The sequence below is a fragment of the Sminthopsis crassicaudata genome, chromosome 4, assembly GCF_048593235.1.
Source record: "Sminthopsis crassicaudata isolate SCR6 chromosome 4, ASM4859323v1, whole genome shotgun sequence".
NCBI lineage: Eukaryota > Metazoa > Chordata > Mammalia > Dasyuromorphia > Dasyuridae > Sminthopsis > Sminthopsis crassicaudata.
In genome coordinates this window covers 12507697-12526053 of record NC_133620.1, presented here as the reverse complement: position 1 = coordinate 12526053, position 18357 = coordinate 12507697, and the positions used below count along the sequence as shown (strand labels likewise).

General features: G+C 48.8%; 1 protein-coding gene across 2 annotated transcripts in view; it reads left to right on the top strand.

Moving 5' to 3' along the window:
* Nucleotides 1-5868: 5868 nt before the first annotated feature.
* ROR1 (receptor tyrosine kinase like orphan receptor 1) overlaps nt 5869-18357 on the top strand; it is a 337647-nt gene continuing 325158 nt past the window's right edge. Inside the window, exon 1 of one of the 2 annotated variants that reach the window (XM_074265748.1) lies at nt 5869-5892. Coding sequence is in view for 1 of the 2 variants with exons in the window: in XM_074265747.1 (XP_074121848.1) it covers nt 15019-15133 (115 nt within the window). In the remaining variant the exon portion in view is untranslated. Of the gene's footprint in view, nt 5893-14862; nt 15134-18357 lie in introns of those variants that run through there. The other variant, XM_074265747.1, reaches the window with a different exon arrangement.

Sequence of the window (18357 nt, the reverse complement as noted above, 5' to 3'; positions counted from 1 at the left end):
GAATGACAGAAGATCCAGCACTGAGATCCAAGCGCGGCTTCCTCCAAATCCAGTGTCCGCCCATTGCATCATGGAGAAGAAAAGCAGTGTCGCAGCTTCAGAGTGACAGGACATTAGAGGGACAGGTCCATTCTTTATAAGTATATCTGCCATTCCCCGAATTAGGCTGACAAGTGGTCCTCCAGTCCCTACTTGGAACCAATGGGGTCAGAAAGACCCAGTATAAATCCCGTCTCTGCTTTTCCCAGGTGTGTTAACCCTGGGCAGGTCACTTAATTTCTCTGTGCCTCAGTTTCCTTATATGTAAAGTGATCAGGTAGAATTCAATAGGCTCCCAGTTCCCTTGCATCTCGAAATCTCTGATCCCAAGGATTCTCTGGTCTCTACTAAGGATCCCACCTTCCCTTTTGGACAGCTCTCATTATTAGGATTAAAGCCAAAATTGGGCTCTGGTTACTTCAACCACTGATCCCGATTCTGCTCACAGGGGCTAAGAACCAGCTGCCCCTGTGCAGTCATCTCTCTGGGTTAGACCTGGCTCTCCCATCCCCCTGGACCTTCTCTTCTCCATGATAATTTCCATTCCCTTCAGCCATTTTTCCTACTCCATGAACTGAAGGCCCTTCGCTAGATGCCCTTCAGCTTTCTAATGTGCAGAGCTGAGAAATGGACACAATCCTCTCAAAGTGGTCGGGGCAGGGCAGAGTACGGAGCCACTCAGACCTCCTTATTCAATCAATCAATCTGTTAATATTTATCAAGCTCCAGCCAGGGGTCAGGTGCTGTGCTGAGCCCGGAGGAGACAGAAAAGAGGCAAAAATAATCCCTGTCCTCAAGGAGCTTCCAAATGTAGACGTACACATTCGAAGCGAGTTCTATATGGTACAAATAGGAGGTGATTAACAGAGAGAAGGCGCTGGAAGTAAGAAGTGCTGGGAAAAGCTTCCGACAGTCAGTGGGATTTTATTTGGACCTTAAAGGAAGCCAGGAGTTGGGAGAGCGTGGGGGCCGGCCAGAGAGAAGGCTCCCATTAATGCACTCCAAGATCAATAACCCGACTGCGTGTCTTTGGAAGCTTCGGGAGGAAAAGATTCACATCAGTTGCATGGGAAATCCAAACCTCAAACCATCACAATCAGGAAATGATTCTCCTCTAAGACCAGGCCAGATAAACAAGGCCAAGGAGAGGCTGGGAAAGTGCTGGCTGGGGTGCCCCTTCCCCGAAAGGGATGGGAGATAAGGGCCCCTTCCGAATGGGAGCGCGCATTCCTGACTCCGCTCTGCAGAAGGAGAGGAGATGTGTCAATAAAATCTGGAATTTATTAGTCAGATAAGCAAGGGGGGAGGGGACCGGGCCTCGGGGGGCAAGACAAGAAGAGGAAGCCGGGACCGTGGCCGCTTCCCCCAGATTCCCTGCGCCACCCGGAGCCAGCTAAGCTGGCACTTGGCGCTTTTCCTGTATGTGGGCAGGGGTCCGGCCCTAACGCTGCTGGCACGGGCCAGATTTCTTCCCACTGCTTGGTTGGACTGACAAATCGTTCCCAGCCACGGACATCTTCGCTATCTTTTAAAAATAATATTGAAATGGTTTGTGTGTAACACAATTTCTTTGGAAAAATTAATTCCAAAAAAGATATTAACCACAGACATCTTGCTATTTTGGGGAGGAAAACAAAACAACCACCGAGAATTCAAGCCAAAGATGGTTGATTCCTCCCTGGGACAAACTTACTGAAGACCGATCTATGGAAGACTGACCCCCCTGAGATGGTCTGAGTCTTTGTCAAGATGAGTTAGGATGTGCGTGTGTATTTGTGTGAAAGTGTGTGTGAACACGTGTGATTGTGCATGTGTGTATGTGTGCACATGTGTGAGTATATGGGTATGTAAGTGTGTGAGATCTTGGTTATGTGTGCATATGCATGTGTGTGCAAGTGTGTGTATACATTGTGTGTGTCTACATGTGTAGGAAGAAACAGACAAATAGAGATAAAGCAAAGACTCAGAAAAAGACAGAGTGAGGGGGGGAGGATGGAGAAGAGAAAAAAGCAAGAGAGACAGAGAGAGGACGCAGAGAAGAGACCCAGAAGGAGAGTCAGAAGAGAGGGATGCAAGGAGGAGAGAAGGGGAGAGAGGGAAAAGGCAGGAGGGAGGGAAGGGGATTGAAGAGTAGGGAAGTAAAAGAAAGAAGAGAGGCAGAGCTACGTGAGAGACAGGTGTGGAGAAAGCGGGAAGGAGGCAGGGAAGAAGGAGGAAGATGGAACAGAAGTGGGCAATGGGAAGGTCTAGACCCGTCTGTGGTTCTGGTTCCCCATTGCCCAGTGATATTTGGAGCTGACCCTGCAGGACTTCCTCCCTGGAACAGGAGCCAGTGGACAATGGGAAGGCCTAGACCCGCCTGTTGCTCTGGTTCCCCATTGCTCAGTGATATTTGGAGCTGACCCTGCAGGACTTCCTCCCTGGAACAGGAGCCAATGGACAATGGGAAGGCCTAGACCCACCTGTTGCTCTGGGTGCCCAATGCTTGTGGAGGCTGGCCTTGCAGAGCCCACCTGGGCTTCCTCCCCGGGCTGCTAGGGGAGAAAAAGGAGCCTCAGTGCAGAAGGCTGGCACTGGGGGGCCGAGCGGGAGCAGCTGTCTGCCCTCTGGACTCCTCCGGCTGGGTTTCTGTTTCCATTGATGTGCGGCTGTCTCCGAGCCAAGGAGGGATGTGGAGGCACTAATTGCAGCCAGTTTGGAAGTTTTGGCCACTAAAAACAGCGTTTTCATGTTTTCTCTCCACCAGCGGCTTTTCTTTTCACATCCTGAACTCATTTTGCGCAGCGGCCTCGTGGAGTCCCTTGCTGACGCTGGGCGGCCATGCTTCCTTAGATCTTCTCACTTTCCTAAATCAAAGGTTAACGTGGTGCAGATAATGCGGAGGTGCTATTTTTACACAGCATCAGAAAAGTGGGAAGGAAGGCAGCCGAAAGGCGGTGCAATGGAGCGGGAAGGGAGTCCCGAGCCTGACTCCGCTACTGGCTCCTTGGATCACCCTGGGTGAGATTTTCAACCTCTCAGCTGCCATTTCCAATCTCAAAAGTGAAAAGGCTATCTCCCCAGGTCTATCTGCAGGAATACTGTGCTAATGGAGTCTTGCAGATAGTGACCTGGCTAGGGGAAGATGGAAATAGGAGGGGTGGCTCATCTAGGTGGGGCCGAGGAATCCCAACAGCCTTCCTGCCAGTACAAGGTACGGGGCAGTAAGGGCAACTGGACTGGAATCAGGAGAGCCTTAAAGATGTTCTGACTACCTGATGGATGGGCAAGCATGTAAAATGCTTCACAAACCTCAACATTCTGTATAAATGCTGGAATTGCTATTGTTATTATCATTATTTATTATCATTATTATTGTTGTTTTATTATTATGTAGCATTCGCTTCTCTAAATCTCAGTTTCCTTATCTGTAAAATGGGGACAATGATCTTTGCCTGCTTCATCAAAATGTTGCCAAACAAGCCCTGGAGAAAAGATTTTCTTCCAACTGTTAGAAGACAGATATTTAGGAGATACCTACTATGTGCTAAAGCTTATGCTAAGCTCTGAAGTTAATAAAGAAAGGCAAGACAGTCCCCATCTTCAAGGAGCTCACAGTCGTGTGGGTTGATATATTTTTTTTTCCCCGAGGCTGGGGTTAAGTGACTTGCCCAGGGTCACACAGCTAGGAAGTGTTAAGTGTCTGAGAGATTTGAACTCGGGTCCTCCTAAATTCAAGGCTGGTGCTCTCTCCACTGCGCCCCCTAGATGCCCCCAGTGTGGGTTAATATGGCATGTGAAATACTATGAGCAAAAAAGCCATCTACAGGATCAGTAGGAGATAATCACCAGAGAGAAGGCCCTAGAAGCAAAAGGGGTTGGGAAAAGATTTTTGGAAAAGGTGGCCAGGAGGTAGAGGTGGGGAGGGAGCATTTCATCCATTGAGGAAGCCCAACACCGCCATGTTGGATCCACAGCCGCATGAAGTGGCATACTCTCTCTGACAAATTACAGCCCGGGACCCCTTCCTTTGTAGAGCACACATCTACTAATGACCCCCAGTGCCCCAGAGAGGGTCCATCTTGTGCCTTCTTTACAAATGGAGAACCCCAGTGGGAAGAGCAGACTGTCCTGTTCTCTTAGGATGAGTCACATAACCAGCGCATCTCTTTGTGTTATTGTTGTCAGTCTAGGCTTTCCTGGCTTCTGTCAAGACTGAGCTTCTGCCAAGAGGACATTCCCCAATATTTCGAGAGCTGTTCCTCGGTGGCTCAGAACTGGGTCGCCTCCAATACAGGTTTCCTCTGCGTTTCCAGACGGTTTTCCCATCGTTGCTTTTTGTGCTTATTGTCTATTATTTTCTATGCGGCACATCTGGGAATGTTATGACAGTTATGTCAAATATCCTCCACTGTCCTTGATAGTGAACAGAATCTATTATAAAAATCTTTAGATCTTTCCCAATGTTGATCTGCTCGTTGCCTCTTCCAAGTTTTGTTCTTTGCTTTGGACTTATCTGGCTGAAATGAGTTCTTGCCAAGCCTTCTATAAACCCCACCGATTCTAGTCATTTTACGAGATGATGTCGGTCATGATGTTCCACTGCTTTGCTCTGTAAGATTTTACCAAAGGGTTTATATTCTAAAACCATGCCGCCTTGGGTTGCCTTCTCCTTCTGCTTGGCAGGGAGATGGTGTCTGTTGGCTGCTATGGGTTTCTGGATTGTTTGGGATTGATTAAACATCCTGGGGAGAGCTCATATTGATGTCTGTTCTTTTATCCATTTCCCAGTTTTGGCATTAATAGCTCATTTGATTATGTTAAGTTGAAACTGTTTTACATTTGCTATCTACTCATTGTTATTCTTTCTGCTAATTTGGTGTTGATTTTGATCCTCCCTCTTACAAGTCAGTGGTCTAATTAATCATAGACAGCCGATTTAGTGATGATTCCTACAATAGCATTCAATCATTTCCTCTCTGTTAAAAGCTCTTTTGTGTTCTTTTCATGAAAATAATATAGCACCGTGCAACATGATCTCATTTATCTGCGCAACAACGGTGGGGGGTGGGCCAGATCTTCTGGATTTCAGATCCAGCACTATACCATCTAGGCATCTAAATATACACACCCATGTGATTCATGATAATCTCAAGGAAAGCATCTTGGGAGATCAGGAAAGGTCTCATGTAGGAGACAGCACTTCAGCTGAGTTTCTTCTAGACAAATCCAGACAGATCTCTTTGTCTCTAGACATGAAATGAACAGAAAAGATGAGGGTTCTAATCAAAATACTGTGTGGGGCTGTAGAAATTATATGAGATGATAGACAGAAACAACTATACCCAGAGAAGGAACACTGGGAAGTGAATGTAAATTGTTAGCACGACTGTCTATCTACCCAGGTTACTTATACCTTCGGAATCTAATACTTAACGTGCAACAAGAAAATGGGATTTACACACATATATTGTATCTAGATTATACTATAACACATGTAAAATGTATGAGATTGCCTGTCATCTAGGGGAGGGAGTAGAGGGAGGGAGGGGAAAATCTGGAAAAATTAATACAAGGGATAATGTTATAAAAAAAATTACTCATGCATATATACTGTCAAAAAATTTATAATTATAAAAATTAATAAAAAAATTATGTGAGGAGAGGTAGTAGTTCTGGTGCTTAATAACTGCTTCTTTCCTTCCTATCAAGTTGGCAAGGCTTTGAGTGTGACTGTGGGACAACACTTTTTCCCTGGGAAAGAGCCATTGAGATAGACACTGAAGACTGAGGATGGAGAGCATGGCTGTAAAATAATCATGAGAGGACCCCCTCAGCTAAGTTTCAGAAAACTATAGGGCTGGGCTTCAAATGGTAAATGCAGTTGACCCTAACTCCCCTTGAGTCCGTTTACCCTAAGGGAGGAGGGGTCACTTTACATCAGTGAATGAAGTGTCCATACAGCCAAAATCACGATTTTTTTAAAGTACCAAAATATGAGGGGTACGTGGGAGAAGTCTTTTGTTCACGCAGGCTTTTCCTCTCCACCATTTCTGCTCATATCCTAGGCAGCTAGGTAGTATGGATGAATTGTGGAGCCTGGATCAGGAAGTTCAAGGTTCAAAAACGACATTAGATATTTACTAATTGTGGGACTTTGAACAATTCATGTTGTATCTGTCTTCCTCAGTTTCCTCATCCATAAAATGAAAAGAATAATATCACCTGCCTCCAAGGTGTGTTGCAAGGAAAAAATGGATTAAAATGTACAAAGAATTTTTCAAACCTTTAAGGAGATAAACTTGTTGTTAAGTCATTTTTCAGCCCCGCCTGAGTTTGTGACTGCATTTAGGATTTTCTTAGCAGACATGCTGGAGTGGTTTGCCATTTCCATCTCCAGTTCATTTTACAGATGAGGAAACTGAGGTAAACAGGAGGAAGTGACCTGTCTGAATCTGGATTCGAACTCAGGATGATAGTTTCCTGACTCCAAGCCTGATGCACTATGGCAGTTACATGAAGGCAGCCTCTGTCAGCTAGCCAGCCCAGCTATTAGACCCAGAAAATGATGCCGTTCACAGGTTTCTGTTCCATGGCCCCATGGGTGAAGCTTGAGTAGCACCGAGTGTGGCTGCTTCACAGCCATGTCCTTTAGGCTGCCCAGCTGGGCATGAGGCTGCTATTGTCCACCTTCTTCCCAGCACTGAAGCAGCTCTCACTTTTTTTCTAATGCTCTTTTCAAAATTATATTAAAAATATTGATGTTTACGGTTGGCTGAGAACTGGGGAGTTCTATCCAGTTCAGTTTGGTCCGATCCAATGGGACCCAACAAACATGGCAGACTTGGAGTCCAGGCCCTGGGTTCAAATCCCATCTCGAAAGAAAAGTCAAAATCTATCCAAGACTCAGTTTTCTTACCTGGAAAAGGGTGGTTGGACATATTGACTTCTTAGTTTGCTTTTAGCTTTAAAGTGATGATTTGAAAAGATCTGCAAGGCACTGTGAGGCAGGTGGGGCAAGAAAGGCTTTTTTCCTCTTCCCTCCCCCTCTCTTTCTCCCTCTCTCTTCTCTTTCCTTCTTTCCCCTCTCTCTTTCCTCTGCCTCCCTCCTCTCCATTTCTTCTGTCTCCATTTCCCTTTCCTCCCCTCCTCTCCTTTCCCCTTTCCCTCCTATTTTCTTCTCTTCTCTCCTACCATATCCTATCCTGTTCTGTCTTCTCCTTTCCTCCCTTCCTCTCCTCTTTCTTACACAGCAACAAGAAAACCTATAATTAAACTTTGATTATTTCCAATCATTTTGAGTGTGAAACTGCTTTTTTGGGGGGAGTGAGAATGAAGCAGTGGGGTTAAGTGACTCGTCCAGGGTCACACAACTGAACCGTTTAAAGATAAAAAAAAAAATTCTTGTATAGTAATTATGCTATTAGCTAATTAGAGGTACAATGCTATAATGGCTAGAGTATTAGCTCTAAAATCAGGAAGCCCTGAGTTTAATTCTGATCTCTCATAAGGAGTAGCTAGCACTGAAAAGTACTTTCTAAATACTGAGCTTGGGTAGGCGACTTAATCGTTTTTTTCGTCTCAGTTTCCTTATCTGCAAAATGAAGATTATCCTAGAAGCAGCTTCCCAGGGCTGCTGGGAGGAAAGCATGAGGCTTTTAGAAAGTGCATTGCCAACCTGAAAGGATTTTATAAATGCTACCGATTATCAACATCCATAGAATAAGAAAACACATGAGAAAAAAAATCCTTTTAAATTCAGGATTGTTATAAAATTACTTTGCTTTTCACAAACCATGTGGTGCAATAACATTATTGTTATTGGTAATAATAAGAACAGATATAAGGAGCTTTAAAGTTTGTAAAATTCTTGACACATATTGTCTCTAAAAAAAAAATTAAGCATTTATGTGACACCTCCTGTATGCTGGGCACACAGTGCTCTCTTTCTTGATCCTCACAATCCCCCAGGAGGTAAGTATTATTTTTGACCCATTTTACATTAAAGTTATCGCAGCAGAACAGAGGTTTAAATGGCTGTCCCAGGGTCCCACAGCTAGAGTGGTGGAGGCCAGATTGGAATTGGGATCTTGTTGACTCTCGGTCCTTGGCCAACCAATAGGCCGCCCAGCACGGTCTGGTGAGGTTGGCACAAAGATGAAGAAAATAGAGACTTTCTCCAGAGCTGCTAAGTGTCAGCGGCAGGATTCTCACTCAGGTCTCCCTGACTCCGCTGTACCTAGCTGTAACCCATATTTCCAAGATATTATCTGCTCAGTCTGCGAGCTCTTCCCATAATCACTTAAGGGAATGGCTGGGGCTGATTGGCCAGACCAGAGATGGGAGTCTGGCAGGTGACCTTCTTGCAGGGCCCCCATGGGCTCCCCTAGTCCCTGGAGGCCTGCAGGTCCTGGGACTCCGACTCCATGGCACAGGGGAGCCAACAAGGCAGGAGAACCAGGCCATTAAGGAGCCTGTGCAGAGCCGTATCTCCATGTACAGCGGAACTTTGGAGTGGCCTTTTCTCTGTGACTCCCTCATGAGCCCCGTCAGTCACCCTTCCCCTCAGTGTACTCTCTTCCCTTTCAGCTCACTTCATGGCTGCCTCCAAGCACCTCTTTGTCCATGAAGCCTTCCCTGATTACCCCAACAGCTCCTCCCTCCCGGAGCACCTTATATTTCAGTGTTTCCTCTGATTCTCTTTACGTGGCAGCTGTACAATGTCCTCGGCTCCCCCCATAAGCTCCCTGGGGGCAGGTGCTACTTCACTCTCATGTTTGCAAGCTGTCTGGCTATGGCAGACTTAAGATGTGTCTGCTGATTAACTGGCAGGGCCAGGTCTAGAGACAGCTGGGTGGTGTAGTGGGTAGAGCATTGGACTGGAGACAGGGTCAGCTCTATGGACAGTAGAACTTTCTAGAGAAGGCTGAGTTCCAATGTGACCTCAGACACTTACTAGCTGTGGGATTCTGGGCAAGATTCTTTGCTGCCTGCCTCAGTTTCCCCAACTGAAAAATGAGGATATCGATAGCACCTACCTCCCTGGATTGTTGTGAGGAACCAATGAGATAATAATAATAATAGCACAGTACCTGGCATTCAGTAGGTGCTATATAAATGCTTATTTACTTCTTTTCTCCTCATCCCTCAGATCTTCTGACTTCTAGCTCATTGTTTTCTCCACCACACAGCAATCTAATTTTTTTTTTTAGCCACTCTATAAATAAGCCCCTGGTGCTAGTGAGCTGACACTTAAAAGTACCTTCCCTCGGTGTCTTAAATTCCTTGTTAATGAGCTAGGAAAGGCCATAAATAGCAAGGTAGTGAAATCTGTGCATGACACCAGATTGGGAGGTGTTACAGACAAGCCCAAGGAGAGCCCCAGAGGGAAAATCTGAGCAGGAAGTCCCAGGAAGAGGGGCTCAGGAGATACTGGATAGCCAAGGCCAAGGCCAAGGTCAAGGCCAAGAATCTTTACTGAAGGTGGATCAACCACTCTTTGGATCCTTCTCAGGCTTGGCAGAAATGCCTGGGACACCCACCCTCCTGTCCTCAGCTACTCTGCAAGACCCTGTGAGACCTGGGGCTCAGTGAAGGCAGAACTCTGCCAGCCTCAGTCTCCCCATCTGTAAACTACAGAATCTAGCCCCCTTGTTGTTTAGCGAGTCAGAAATGTTGTGTTTTGGCTATGGTCACGTCAGTAAGAAGCGGGAAAGTTGGGATTTAAAGTTGGAATTTAAAGCCAGCATTGTGGCTGCTATAGTTCTGGATGCTCGAGATGGGAAGACATCTAAGGTTCCTTCCTGTTGAATCCCATGGTCCTAGGAGCCCTTCTTTCCAAGGTGAGAGTTAATTAACTGGATAAACTCATTGTGCTAATTAATAGACTGATAGGAAAAGACTTCCAGCTCTTTAGAGCTCTCTGTGACATTTAAAATAAAGTTTTTAGAGGCTATAAATAATATTTGGTTAGATTTGGTGGACTCTTTTCTCTTTTTTTGAGATTGGGGCTCCCAATCTGTCCCATGCTGGAAGGGCAGCCTCTATCCATGGCCTGGATCTCATTAATGATCTGTACAAAGTTCTTTTGTTTTTGTTTTATTTTTTTTTTACAAAAATTTTATGCATAGGTAATTTTCCAGCATTGACAATTGGAAAACCTTTTCCTCTCCTCCCCCCACCCCCTCCCCCAGATGGCAGGTTGACCAATATATGTTAAATATGTTAAAGTATAAATTAAATACAATATATGTATACATGTCTATATAGTTATTTTGTTTTAAAAAAGAATCGGGCTTTGAAATAGTGTATCATTAACCTGTGAAGGAAATCCAAATTACAGGTGGACAAAAATAAAGGGATTGGGAATTCCACGCAGTTCTCCCAGAGTTCTTTCTCTGAGTGTGGCTGGTTCAGTTCATTACTGCTCTATTGGAACCGATTTGGTTCACCTCATTGTTGGAGAGGGCCTCGTCCATCAGGATTGATCATCATACAGTATTGTTGTTGAAGTATATAATGATGTCCTGGTCCTGCTCATTTCCCTCAGCATCAGTTCATGTGAGTCTCTCTAGGCCTTTCTGAAATCATCCTGTCTGCACAAAGTTCTAACCTGCTCTGTCCCTCTGAAGGCAGTCTGGTGGTCCTGCCCCATCTCAGGACCTTGCCACATTGGTGCTGGGCTAACCCAGGAACATAGATGGGCTTAGCTCCCTTAGAACTGGGGAGCGCCACGGATCAGCCAGCCTCAGCCTTCCCTGCAGCAGGGATTCTAGTCCTGCACTATCTTGCCAGGCTCCATTGTATTCACTTTTTAAATTTTATTGTCATTGTTTTCTTATTAAAGATTTTTTTTTTATTTACAAAACAGATGCATGGGTAATTTTTCAACACAGAGCCCTGCAAAACCTTTTGTTCCGAATTATCCCCTCACCCCCTGCTGTAAATGGCTGGTATAAACCGGGTTAACAGTTTTGTTTTGTTTTGGTTTGGTTTTTTTGGCTGAGGCAATTGGGGTTAAGTGACTTGCCCAGGGTCACACAGCTAGGAAGTGTTAAGTGTCTGAGGTGGGATTTGAACTCAGGTCCTTCTGAATTCAAAACTGGTGCTCTATCCACTGCGCCCCCTAGCTGCCCCTTTCCGTAACTTTTAAAAGTTTAGACAATTAACCACACAATAAATGAATCCCTGATTTGTAGTATTTGGGATTTAGGAGGTGTAGGTGCTGGGGAAGCCCCCGGGTGTAAACCAATTATTTCTTATTACTTCTAGGACCTGCAATCCCTCTTTGGCTTTTGGAACTTGGTATAATCTGGCCTCTTCTTAGGAGGCCTTTCCACCAACTTCACGTTAGCCTAAGTGCTGTTCCTCACCCACCGAGCTCCATTTCCCATCTCCCCTTGCCCTCAACCCAGAATGCCTCACTTCCTCAGCTCTCCCTCTTCAAATCCCGAGAGGTTTTCAAGATTCACAAGAAGTGCCTCCTTTTACAAGTTCCCCCAATGGCTGTTTCCCATGTACCTTTGTCCACATTTTAAATATAATAACAAGAGTCAGGGAAGGCTGTTTTTTTTTTTTTTTTTTAATAATCAATTTATTTAATTAATTATTTTTTTATTATAACTTTTTATTGACAGAACATAAGCTTGGGTAATTTTTTACAATATTATAGCTTGCACTCACTTCTGTTTTGACTTTTCCTTCCCTCCACCCCTTTCCCTAGATGGCAAGCAGTCTTATACATATTAAATATGTTATAGTATATCCTAGATACAATATATGTGTGTAGGACCGAACAGTTTTCTTGTTGCACAGGGAGAATTGGATTCAGAAGGTAAAAAATAACCTGGGAAGAAAAATGAAAATGCAAACAGTTTACACTCATTTCCTAGTGTTCCCTTTCTGGGTGTAGTTGATTCTGCCCATCATGGATCAATTGGAACTGAATTAGATCTGCTCTTTGTTTTTTTTTTTTTTTTTTTTTTTTTTTTTTTTTTTTATTATTATATATATATATATATATATATATATATATATATTTTATAATATTATCCCTTGTATTCATTTTTCCAATTTACCCCCCCTCCCTCTATTCCCTCCCCCCGACGACAGGCAATACCATACATTTTACATGTGTTACAATATAGTCTAGGTACAATACATGTGTGCGAATATCACTTTCTTGTTGCACAATAAACATTAGAATCCGAAGGTACATGCAACCTGGGCAGACAGATATTAGTGCTAACAATTTTCATTCCCCTCCCAGTGTTTCTTCTCTGGGTGCAGCTACCTCTGTCCATCATTGATCAACTGGAAGTGAGTTGGATCTTCTTTATGTTGAAGATTTCCACTTTCATCAGAATACATCCTCAAACAGTATTGTTGTTGAAGTGTACAGTGATCTTCTGGTTCTGCTCATTTCACTCAGCATCAGTTGATTTAAGTCTCTCCAGGCCTCTCTATATTCCTCCTGCTGGTCATTTCTTACCGAGCAATAATATTCCATAACCTTCATATACCACAATTTACCCAACCATTCTCCAACTGATGGACATCCATTCATCCTCCAGTTTCTAGCTACAACAAAAAGAGCTGCCACAAACATTTTGGCACATATATGTCTCTTTCCGCTCTTTAGTATTTCTTTGGGATATAATCCCAGTAGTAGCGCTGCTGGGTCAAAGGGTATGCACAGTTTGATAACTTTTTGGGCATAATTCCAGATTGCTCTCCAGAATGGCTGGATTCTTTCACAACTCCACCAGCAATGTATTAGTGTCCCAGTTTCCCCACATCCCCTCCAACATTTGTCATTATTTGTTCCTGTCATCTTAGCCAATCTGACAGGTGTGTAGTGGTATCTCAGAGTGGTCTTAATTTGCATTTCTCTGATCAGTAGTGATTTGGAACACTCTTTCATGTGAGTGGATATAGTTTCAATTTCTTCCTCTGAGAATTGTCTGTTCATATCCTTTGACCATTTATCAATTGGAGAATGGTTCGGTTTCTTATAAATTTGGGTCAGTTCTCTATATATTTTGGAAATGAGACCTTTGTCAGAACCTTTGTTTTTAAAAATATTTTCCCAATTTGTTACTTCCCTTCTAATCTTGTTTGCATTAGTATTATTTGTACAGAAACTTTTTAGTTTGATGTAATCAAAATCTTCTATTTTGTGATCAATAATGATCTCTAGTTCTCCTCTGGTCATAAATTCCTTCCTCCTCCACAAGTCTGAGAGGTAGATTATCCTCTGTTCCTCCAATCTATTTATTATCTCCCTCTTTATGCCTAAATCATGGACCCATTTTGATCTTATCTTGGTATATGGTGTTAAGTGTGGATCCATATCTAATTTCTGCCATACTAATTTCCAGTTTTCCCAACAGTTTTTTCCGAATAATGAATTTTTATCCCTAATGTTGGAATCTTTGGGTTTGTCAAAGATTAGATTGCTATAGATGTACCCTTTTTTGTCCTTTGTATCTAATCTGTTCCACTGATCTACCGGTCTATTTTGTAGCCAATACCAAATGGTTTTGGTGACTGCTGCTATATAATATAGCTTTAGATCAGGTACACTTAGACCACCTTCCTCTGAGTTTTTTTTCATTAGAGGGAAGGCTGTTTTATCCCCTTAGCATCCCCAGCTAGTCTGAGCGCAGGATCCAAGTAAATGCTCCATAAGCGCTTCTTACATCCGTACACAGGCGACATAGAATATAAATGTGTACCCTATCACGCTACTATTCCAAAGTTAGGATCATGGGGTTCCAAAATCGGACTCTTTTCTCTCAAAAGGAGCCTGACTCGCCGACTAAAATAGCTTTCGGGAAAGGACCCGGAGCCAAAATCCCGCTCCAAATATAATGTTTCCGATTTCCACCCAGCTAAAGGATCCGAAAGCTTTCTCCTCGGTGCGGGGAGGCAGAGCAGGCCGCTTTATTTACTGAATCAGCGTTTAGCAGTGGAGAAGCCCCGGGCTGCCCTGGCCGTGCTGGGAGCGAGTGCCGGACCTGAGTCCGGGCCTCTGCCCTGCGCCCACCCGCCTGCCTCCTGGAGGCTGCCCGGCTTTGGGGAAATGGAGAGTTCGAATCCCGGCTCGGCCGCTTTCCAGCGGGGGCCGGGCAGGACTCCTCGCGCTGATTTGGAGAGCTCGGAGGGACTGTGGAGCTTGTGGCCGCAAGCTCCTCTGGAGCACAGGCCCAGAGAGGGAGAGAGGGACTAGCGCCTCCTTCCCAGGTGAATGAGACCGCGCAGGTAAAGCGCGAGGCCCCCGCCCAGAGCGCTCCGGCGAGGCCCGGATCCTCCGGCTCGGTGTTCGGGACGCGTCTCTGGAACGGAAAGGGTGCGTGTGTAGGTGGAGGGGGGTCTGGGGGCGGGGTGGGCGCGGAGCCCGGCCGGGGAGTTGGCCGGTCCCGGGAGCCGCCAGCGGGGGGCGCCGGTGGGCCGGCCACTCGGGCCATTGGTCAAGGCGCGCTCGGGCGCTTTGCTGAAGACTTTGGAAAGTGACAAGTTGGGGAGGCTGAGAGCGAGAGAGGCAGAGGAGGGGACGCGGCCGCGAGAGCCGCCCCTGCCGCCGCCGCCTCCGCCGCCGCCGCCGCCGCCGCCTCCTGCCCCGGCTCCGGAGGGAAGCGCCGCCGCCCGCCGGCCCCGAGCCCCCGGCCCCTCGTCCGCCGCCCGCCGGCCCCGAGCCCCCGGCCCCCTCGTCCGCCGGCTCCCCGGTCCCGAGCCCGAGCGGCGCCGGGGCTGCCGCGGCCAAGGGTGGGGGCGGCCGCGAGGGCCAGCGGGGAGAGAGGGGAAGGTAGCAGCCGGAGGAGCCCGAGGCCGGCGGCGGGGAGGCGGCGGGCGGCCGGGACAAAGGGAGCCGCGAGCCCCGGGCGTGCGTGCGTGCGCCCGGGCGGCCGCCCCCGGCCAGCCCCGAGAGAGAGGCGGCCGCCGGGACCTCGGGCCGAGCCCGGTGGACGTGCCGGAGCGCCGCCCCAAGCCCGCGGAGGCATGGCCCGGGCCGGCCGCGGCCGGAGGCGCGGAACGCCCGCCCGCTCCCTCCCGGCGCTCCCGCTGCTCGTCCTGCACGCCGCGATCCTGCTGGCCCGCCCCGGAGCAGCCCAAGGTAAGAGGCGCCCGCCGCGGGACTGAGCCGGGAGGGGGTGGGGTGGGCGGGGGTCCGCGCTGGCAGCCCGCCGCCTCCTCCGGGCAGCCCTCCGGCCGGACTGCGGGGACCCGGAGGAGGAAGGATGGGCTGGGGCTCCGCGCGGCCGCCTCCTCCGGGCAGCCTGCGGTCCGGCTTCGAGGAGAGGGGCGGGGGCCGGGCCAGGGTCCGCGCGGGCAGCCTGCCACCTCTGAGGGCAGCGCGCCCCATCGCCTCGCCGCGGGGCCCGCGGGCGGGAGGGGGGCACGCTGCTTCGGACCCTCCCCAGCCCAGTCAGCCGCCTTCCTCCCCGCCCCCATCCTACCCCACCTGAGAATGGCTCCCCACTCGGCGGGGCTGGAGTGGCCCCAAAATGGGACCCCCGAGGCTGAGGAAGGCGGCGATTCGCGCCCGGGGACGCCCTGGCCTGGCCGTGGCGGGCTGCGCGTGGGAGCCGGGACCTTGTCCCGGGTGGAATTAGCAGCTGTCATCGGGGGCAGGAAACGTGGATGGGTTGGGGGTGGTGTGTGTGTGTGTGTGTGTGTGTGTGTGTGTGTGTACGCGCGCGCTCATGAGTGCGCGCGCCCCGCGCCTCCCGGTGGCCCCCACTTCTCATCCCTCAGCCTCTCCCACCTCTCCCTAATTTTGCTTTTCTTTTTCCGCTCCGAGCTCTTGGGGCCGAACTGCGTTGCGCCCCCCCTCCCCCCGGCGGCCCGGAGCGCCCCCCCCCCCGGCCCGGAGCGCCCCCCCGCGGCTGCGGGCCTGGGGCTCCAGGCAGCCCCGCGCTCCGGCATCCTGCCTCTGGGTAATCTCCTAAGACAATCGCAACAGTTAGAGAAAAACTAATAAGCGGGGCCGGCGGAGTCCCCTCCCTGCGGGGAGCTTCACTCCGGCCGCGCTCTGTCTGCGCCGAAGACACAATAAGCCCGGGGGGGATCGGCCTTCTCCGGGGACACAGCCGAGCCATTCTTCCGAGGTCGGAGGGGGGAAAGTTGATTAAAGGCCCCTGGGGTCTGGAGCTTCACTTTTAACATGCATTCAGGGAAGCCCTCCCCCCTTTTGCTCTTTCTCTATTTTTTTCTCCCTCTCCCTCTCTGTCTTTCCCATTTCTCTCTCCCCTCTCTTTTTTCCCTCCTCCCTTTTTCTTTTCTCTCTCTCTCTCTCTCTCTCTCTCTCTCTCTCTCTCTCTCTCTCTCTCTCTCTCTCTCTCTCTCTCTCTCTCTCTCTCTCTCTCTCTCTCTCTCTCTCTCTCTCTCTCCCTTCCCCTCTCCCTCCCTTGCTTTTTCTTCTCCCCTTCCTTTTCTTTCTCCCCCTCCCCCACTTCTCTGATTCTGTCTCTGGCTCCCTCCTTCCTCCCCTTCCTCTTTTCCAGCGCTCCCTCTCTCCTCCTCGGCCGAGAAGCCCTTTCTCATGCATCTTTGCTTCTCCCCTGTCAGTGCTTTGCTCCGGAGAAGGAAGGCCGGGTCCGGGCCCGCACTGGGGAGGCTCGGGAAGTTTGGGGAAAGTTTGGGAATCCTGAATAAGAAAGCGTCTCTTTCTGGGAGCTTCTTTTTAGAGGGATCTAGGACCCAGACCTTGCCCTGTGCGCCCTGTCAGTCCTGTCCGACCGAAGGCTGGATGTGACTGGAAGGGGGAGGGGCTGGAGGAGCATTTCTGGCCGCTGGGGTTATTGGGGGAAACTCCCCTCATCCCGTGCCCCTACTAGTGAGACCGTTTGGGATCCCGCCTTTGCAGGGGAGGGAAAACTCATTTCACCCACGCTGTAGTTTGGGGGTATGGAGGGGAATTTGCCAAAGCACCACTCTTCATTTATCAAGATCCAAGAAGATCTAGGGATGGGTCTGAACGGGGTGGATCAGAATCCCCAGTTCCGCTCGGGTCTCTCGTTCTCGGTGATTGTGTGATCGAGTTTTCCTTATCTGCATAATAAATAGAGCAGCATCCTAAATCAGCAGCTGGCCTTCCAGCCTAACCCCTGACTGATAAGGAAACTGAGGGTCTGGGAGGTTATGACTAGGTAGGTGACTGACAAGATTTGAACCTGGGACTAATGATGTCAAATGAAGTATTCTTTCCACTGCACCAGGCTGCCTGAATTACTTTTACAATTGGGCTATTTCAGGTGAAAATGGGATTGGGAAGATATCAGCTTGGTTCCTCACTTTTCCCTCAGTGCAGAGGCTTAGAAGGGGAGCTTTTCACCCCCTTTACTGCCTCCTCTTCCATTGGCCTTTTACTCCCTAAGAACTCTGTTGGATAACCCAGCGGAAGGGCGCCTTGGGCGTCTCAGCCTCCGTTATTTAGAGGAGGCTTGGGTGTCCTCCCAGCCTCCGATGCTGTTGCATCTGTTTGTTGCAGCTTCTTGATCTCCGAGTGCTCCGAGCCCCAGTTTTCCATCCCCTGTTTCAGCTTGGGCTCCTCCAGTCCCCAGCCAGTGACTCATGAAATCAGCTTAAGGCCGGAGCTGCTCAGTTTCTGTGCTTCTCTCTATCTGAATGCTCAGCGTTTCTCCGATCCCCCTCCTTTGGTAAAATGGTGTCATCTGGAGGCAGCCGACTTTTAATCTGACTTCTGTACTGCTCGAGCTCGAGCCCTAAAGGCCAACTTTCCGAGGAGCAGCCGCCCAGTGGGCCCGGACTGCCCTGAGCGGTGGATCTCTGGGCAGATTCCTCCCCTGCCCCCCTCTTCTCCAGGTATGTCAGCACTCCCTACCTTGGCGGGCCTTCCGGCCGGCTCCGGCTGCCTCCTATCAGATGACAAGCCCCCCAGGGGCTGGCCTTCCTGTATCTTGCCAGGATCCAGGATTTCTCCTTCCTGCAGGAATTCCCTGCCGGGAGAAAGCGCCGAGGTGCCAGCCTGCCCCAACATGGTCTCCCTGATCCTGAATAACTTCAATGAGCCAGCCCTGGGAGGACGCTCAGGCGGCAGAAGGGCCGTGGACAGGGCCCCTGTAGACAAGGCCTTGTGATCCTGGACATCCTGGCCCCATTCTGGGTCGGTTCTGTTAGGTTCTGGCTGGTTTCTGGGGCCGGGGTGAAGCAGTCGGCCATCATCTCTTGGGAAAAGACTGTGTGATGTTAGGAGAAATCCATGGGGTCAGAATTCCTGGAGGGTTGGAATTCTAATTTTGGGGAAAGACTTTCCCCTTTAGTTTGGTGAAAAGGTTCATGGGATTTCAAATGCAATGCATTTTGGGTAATGGTGGG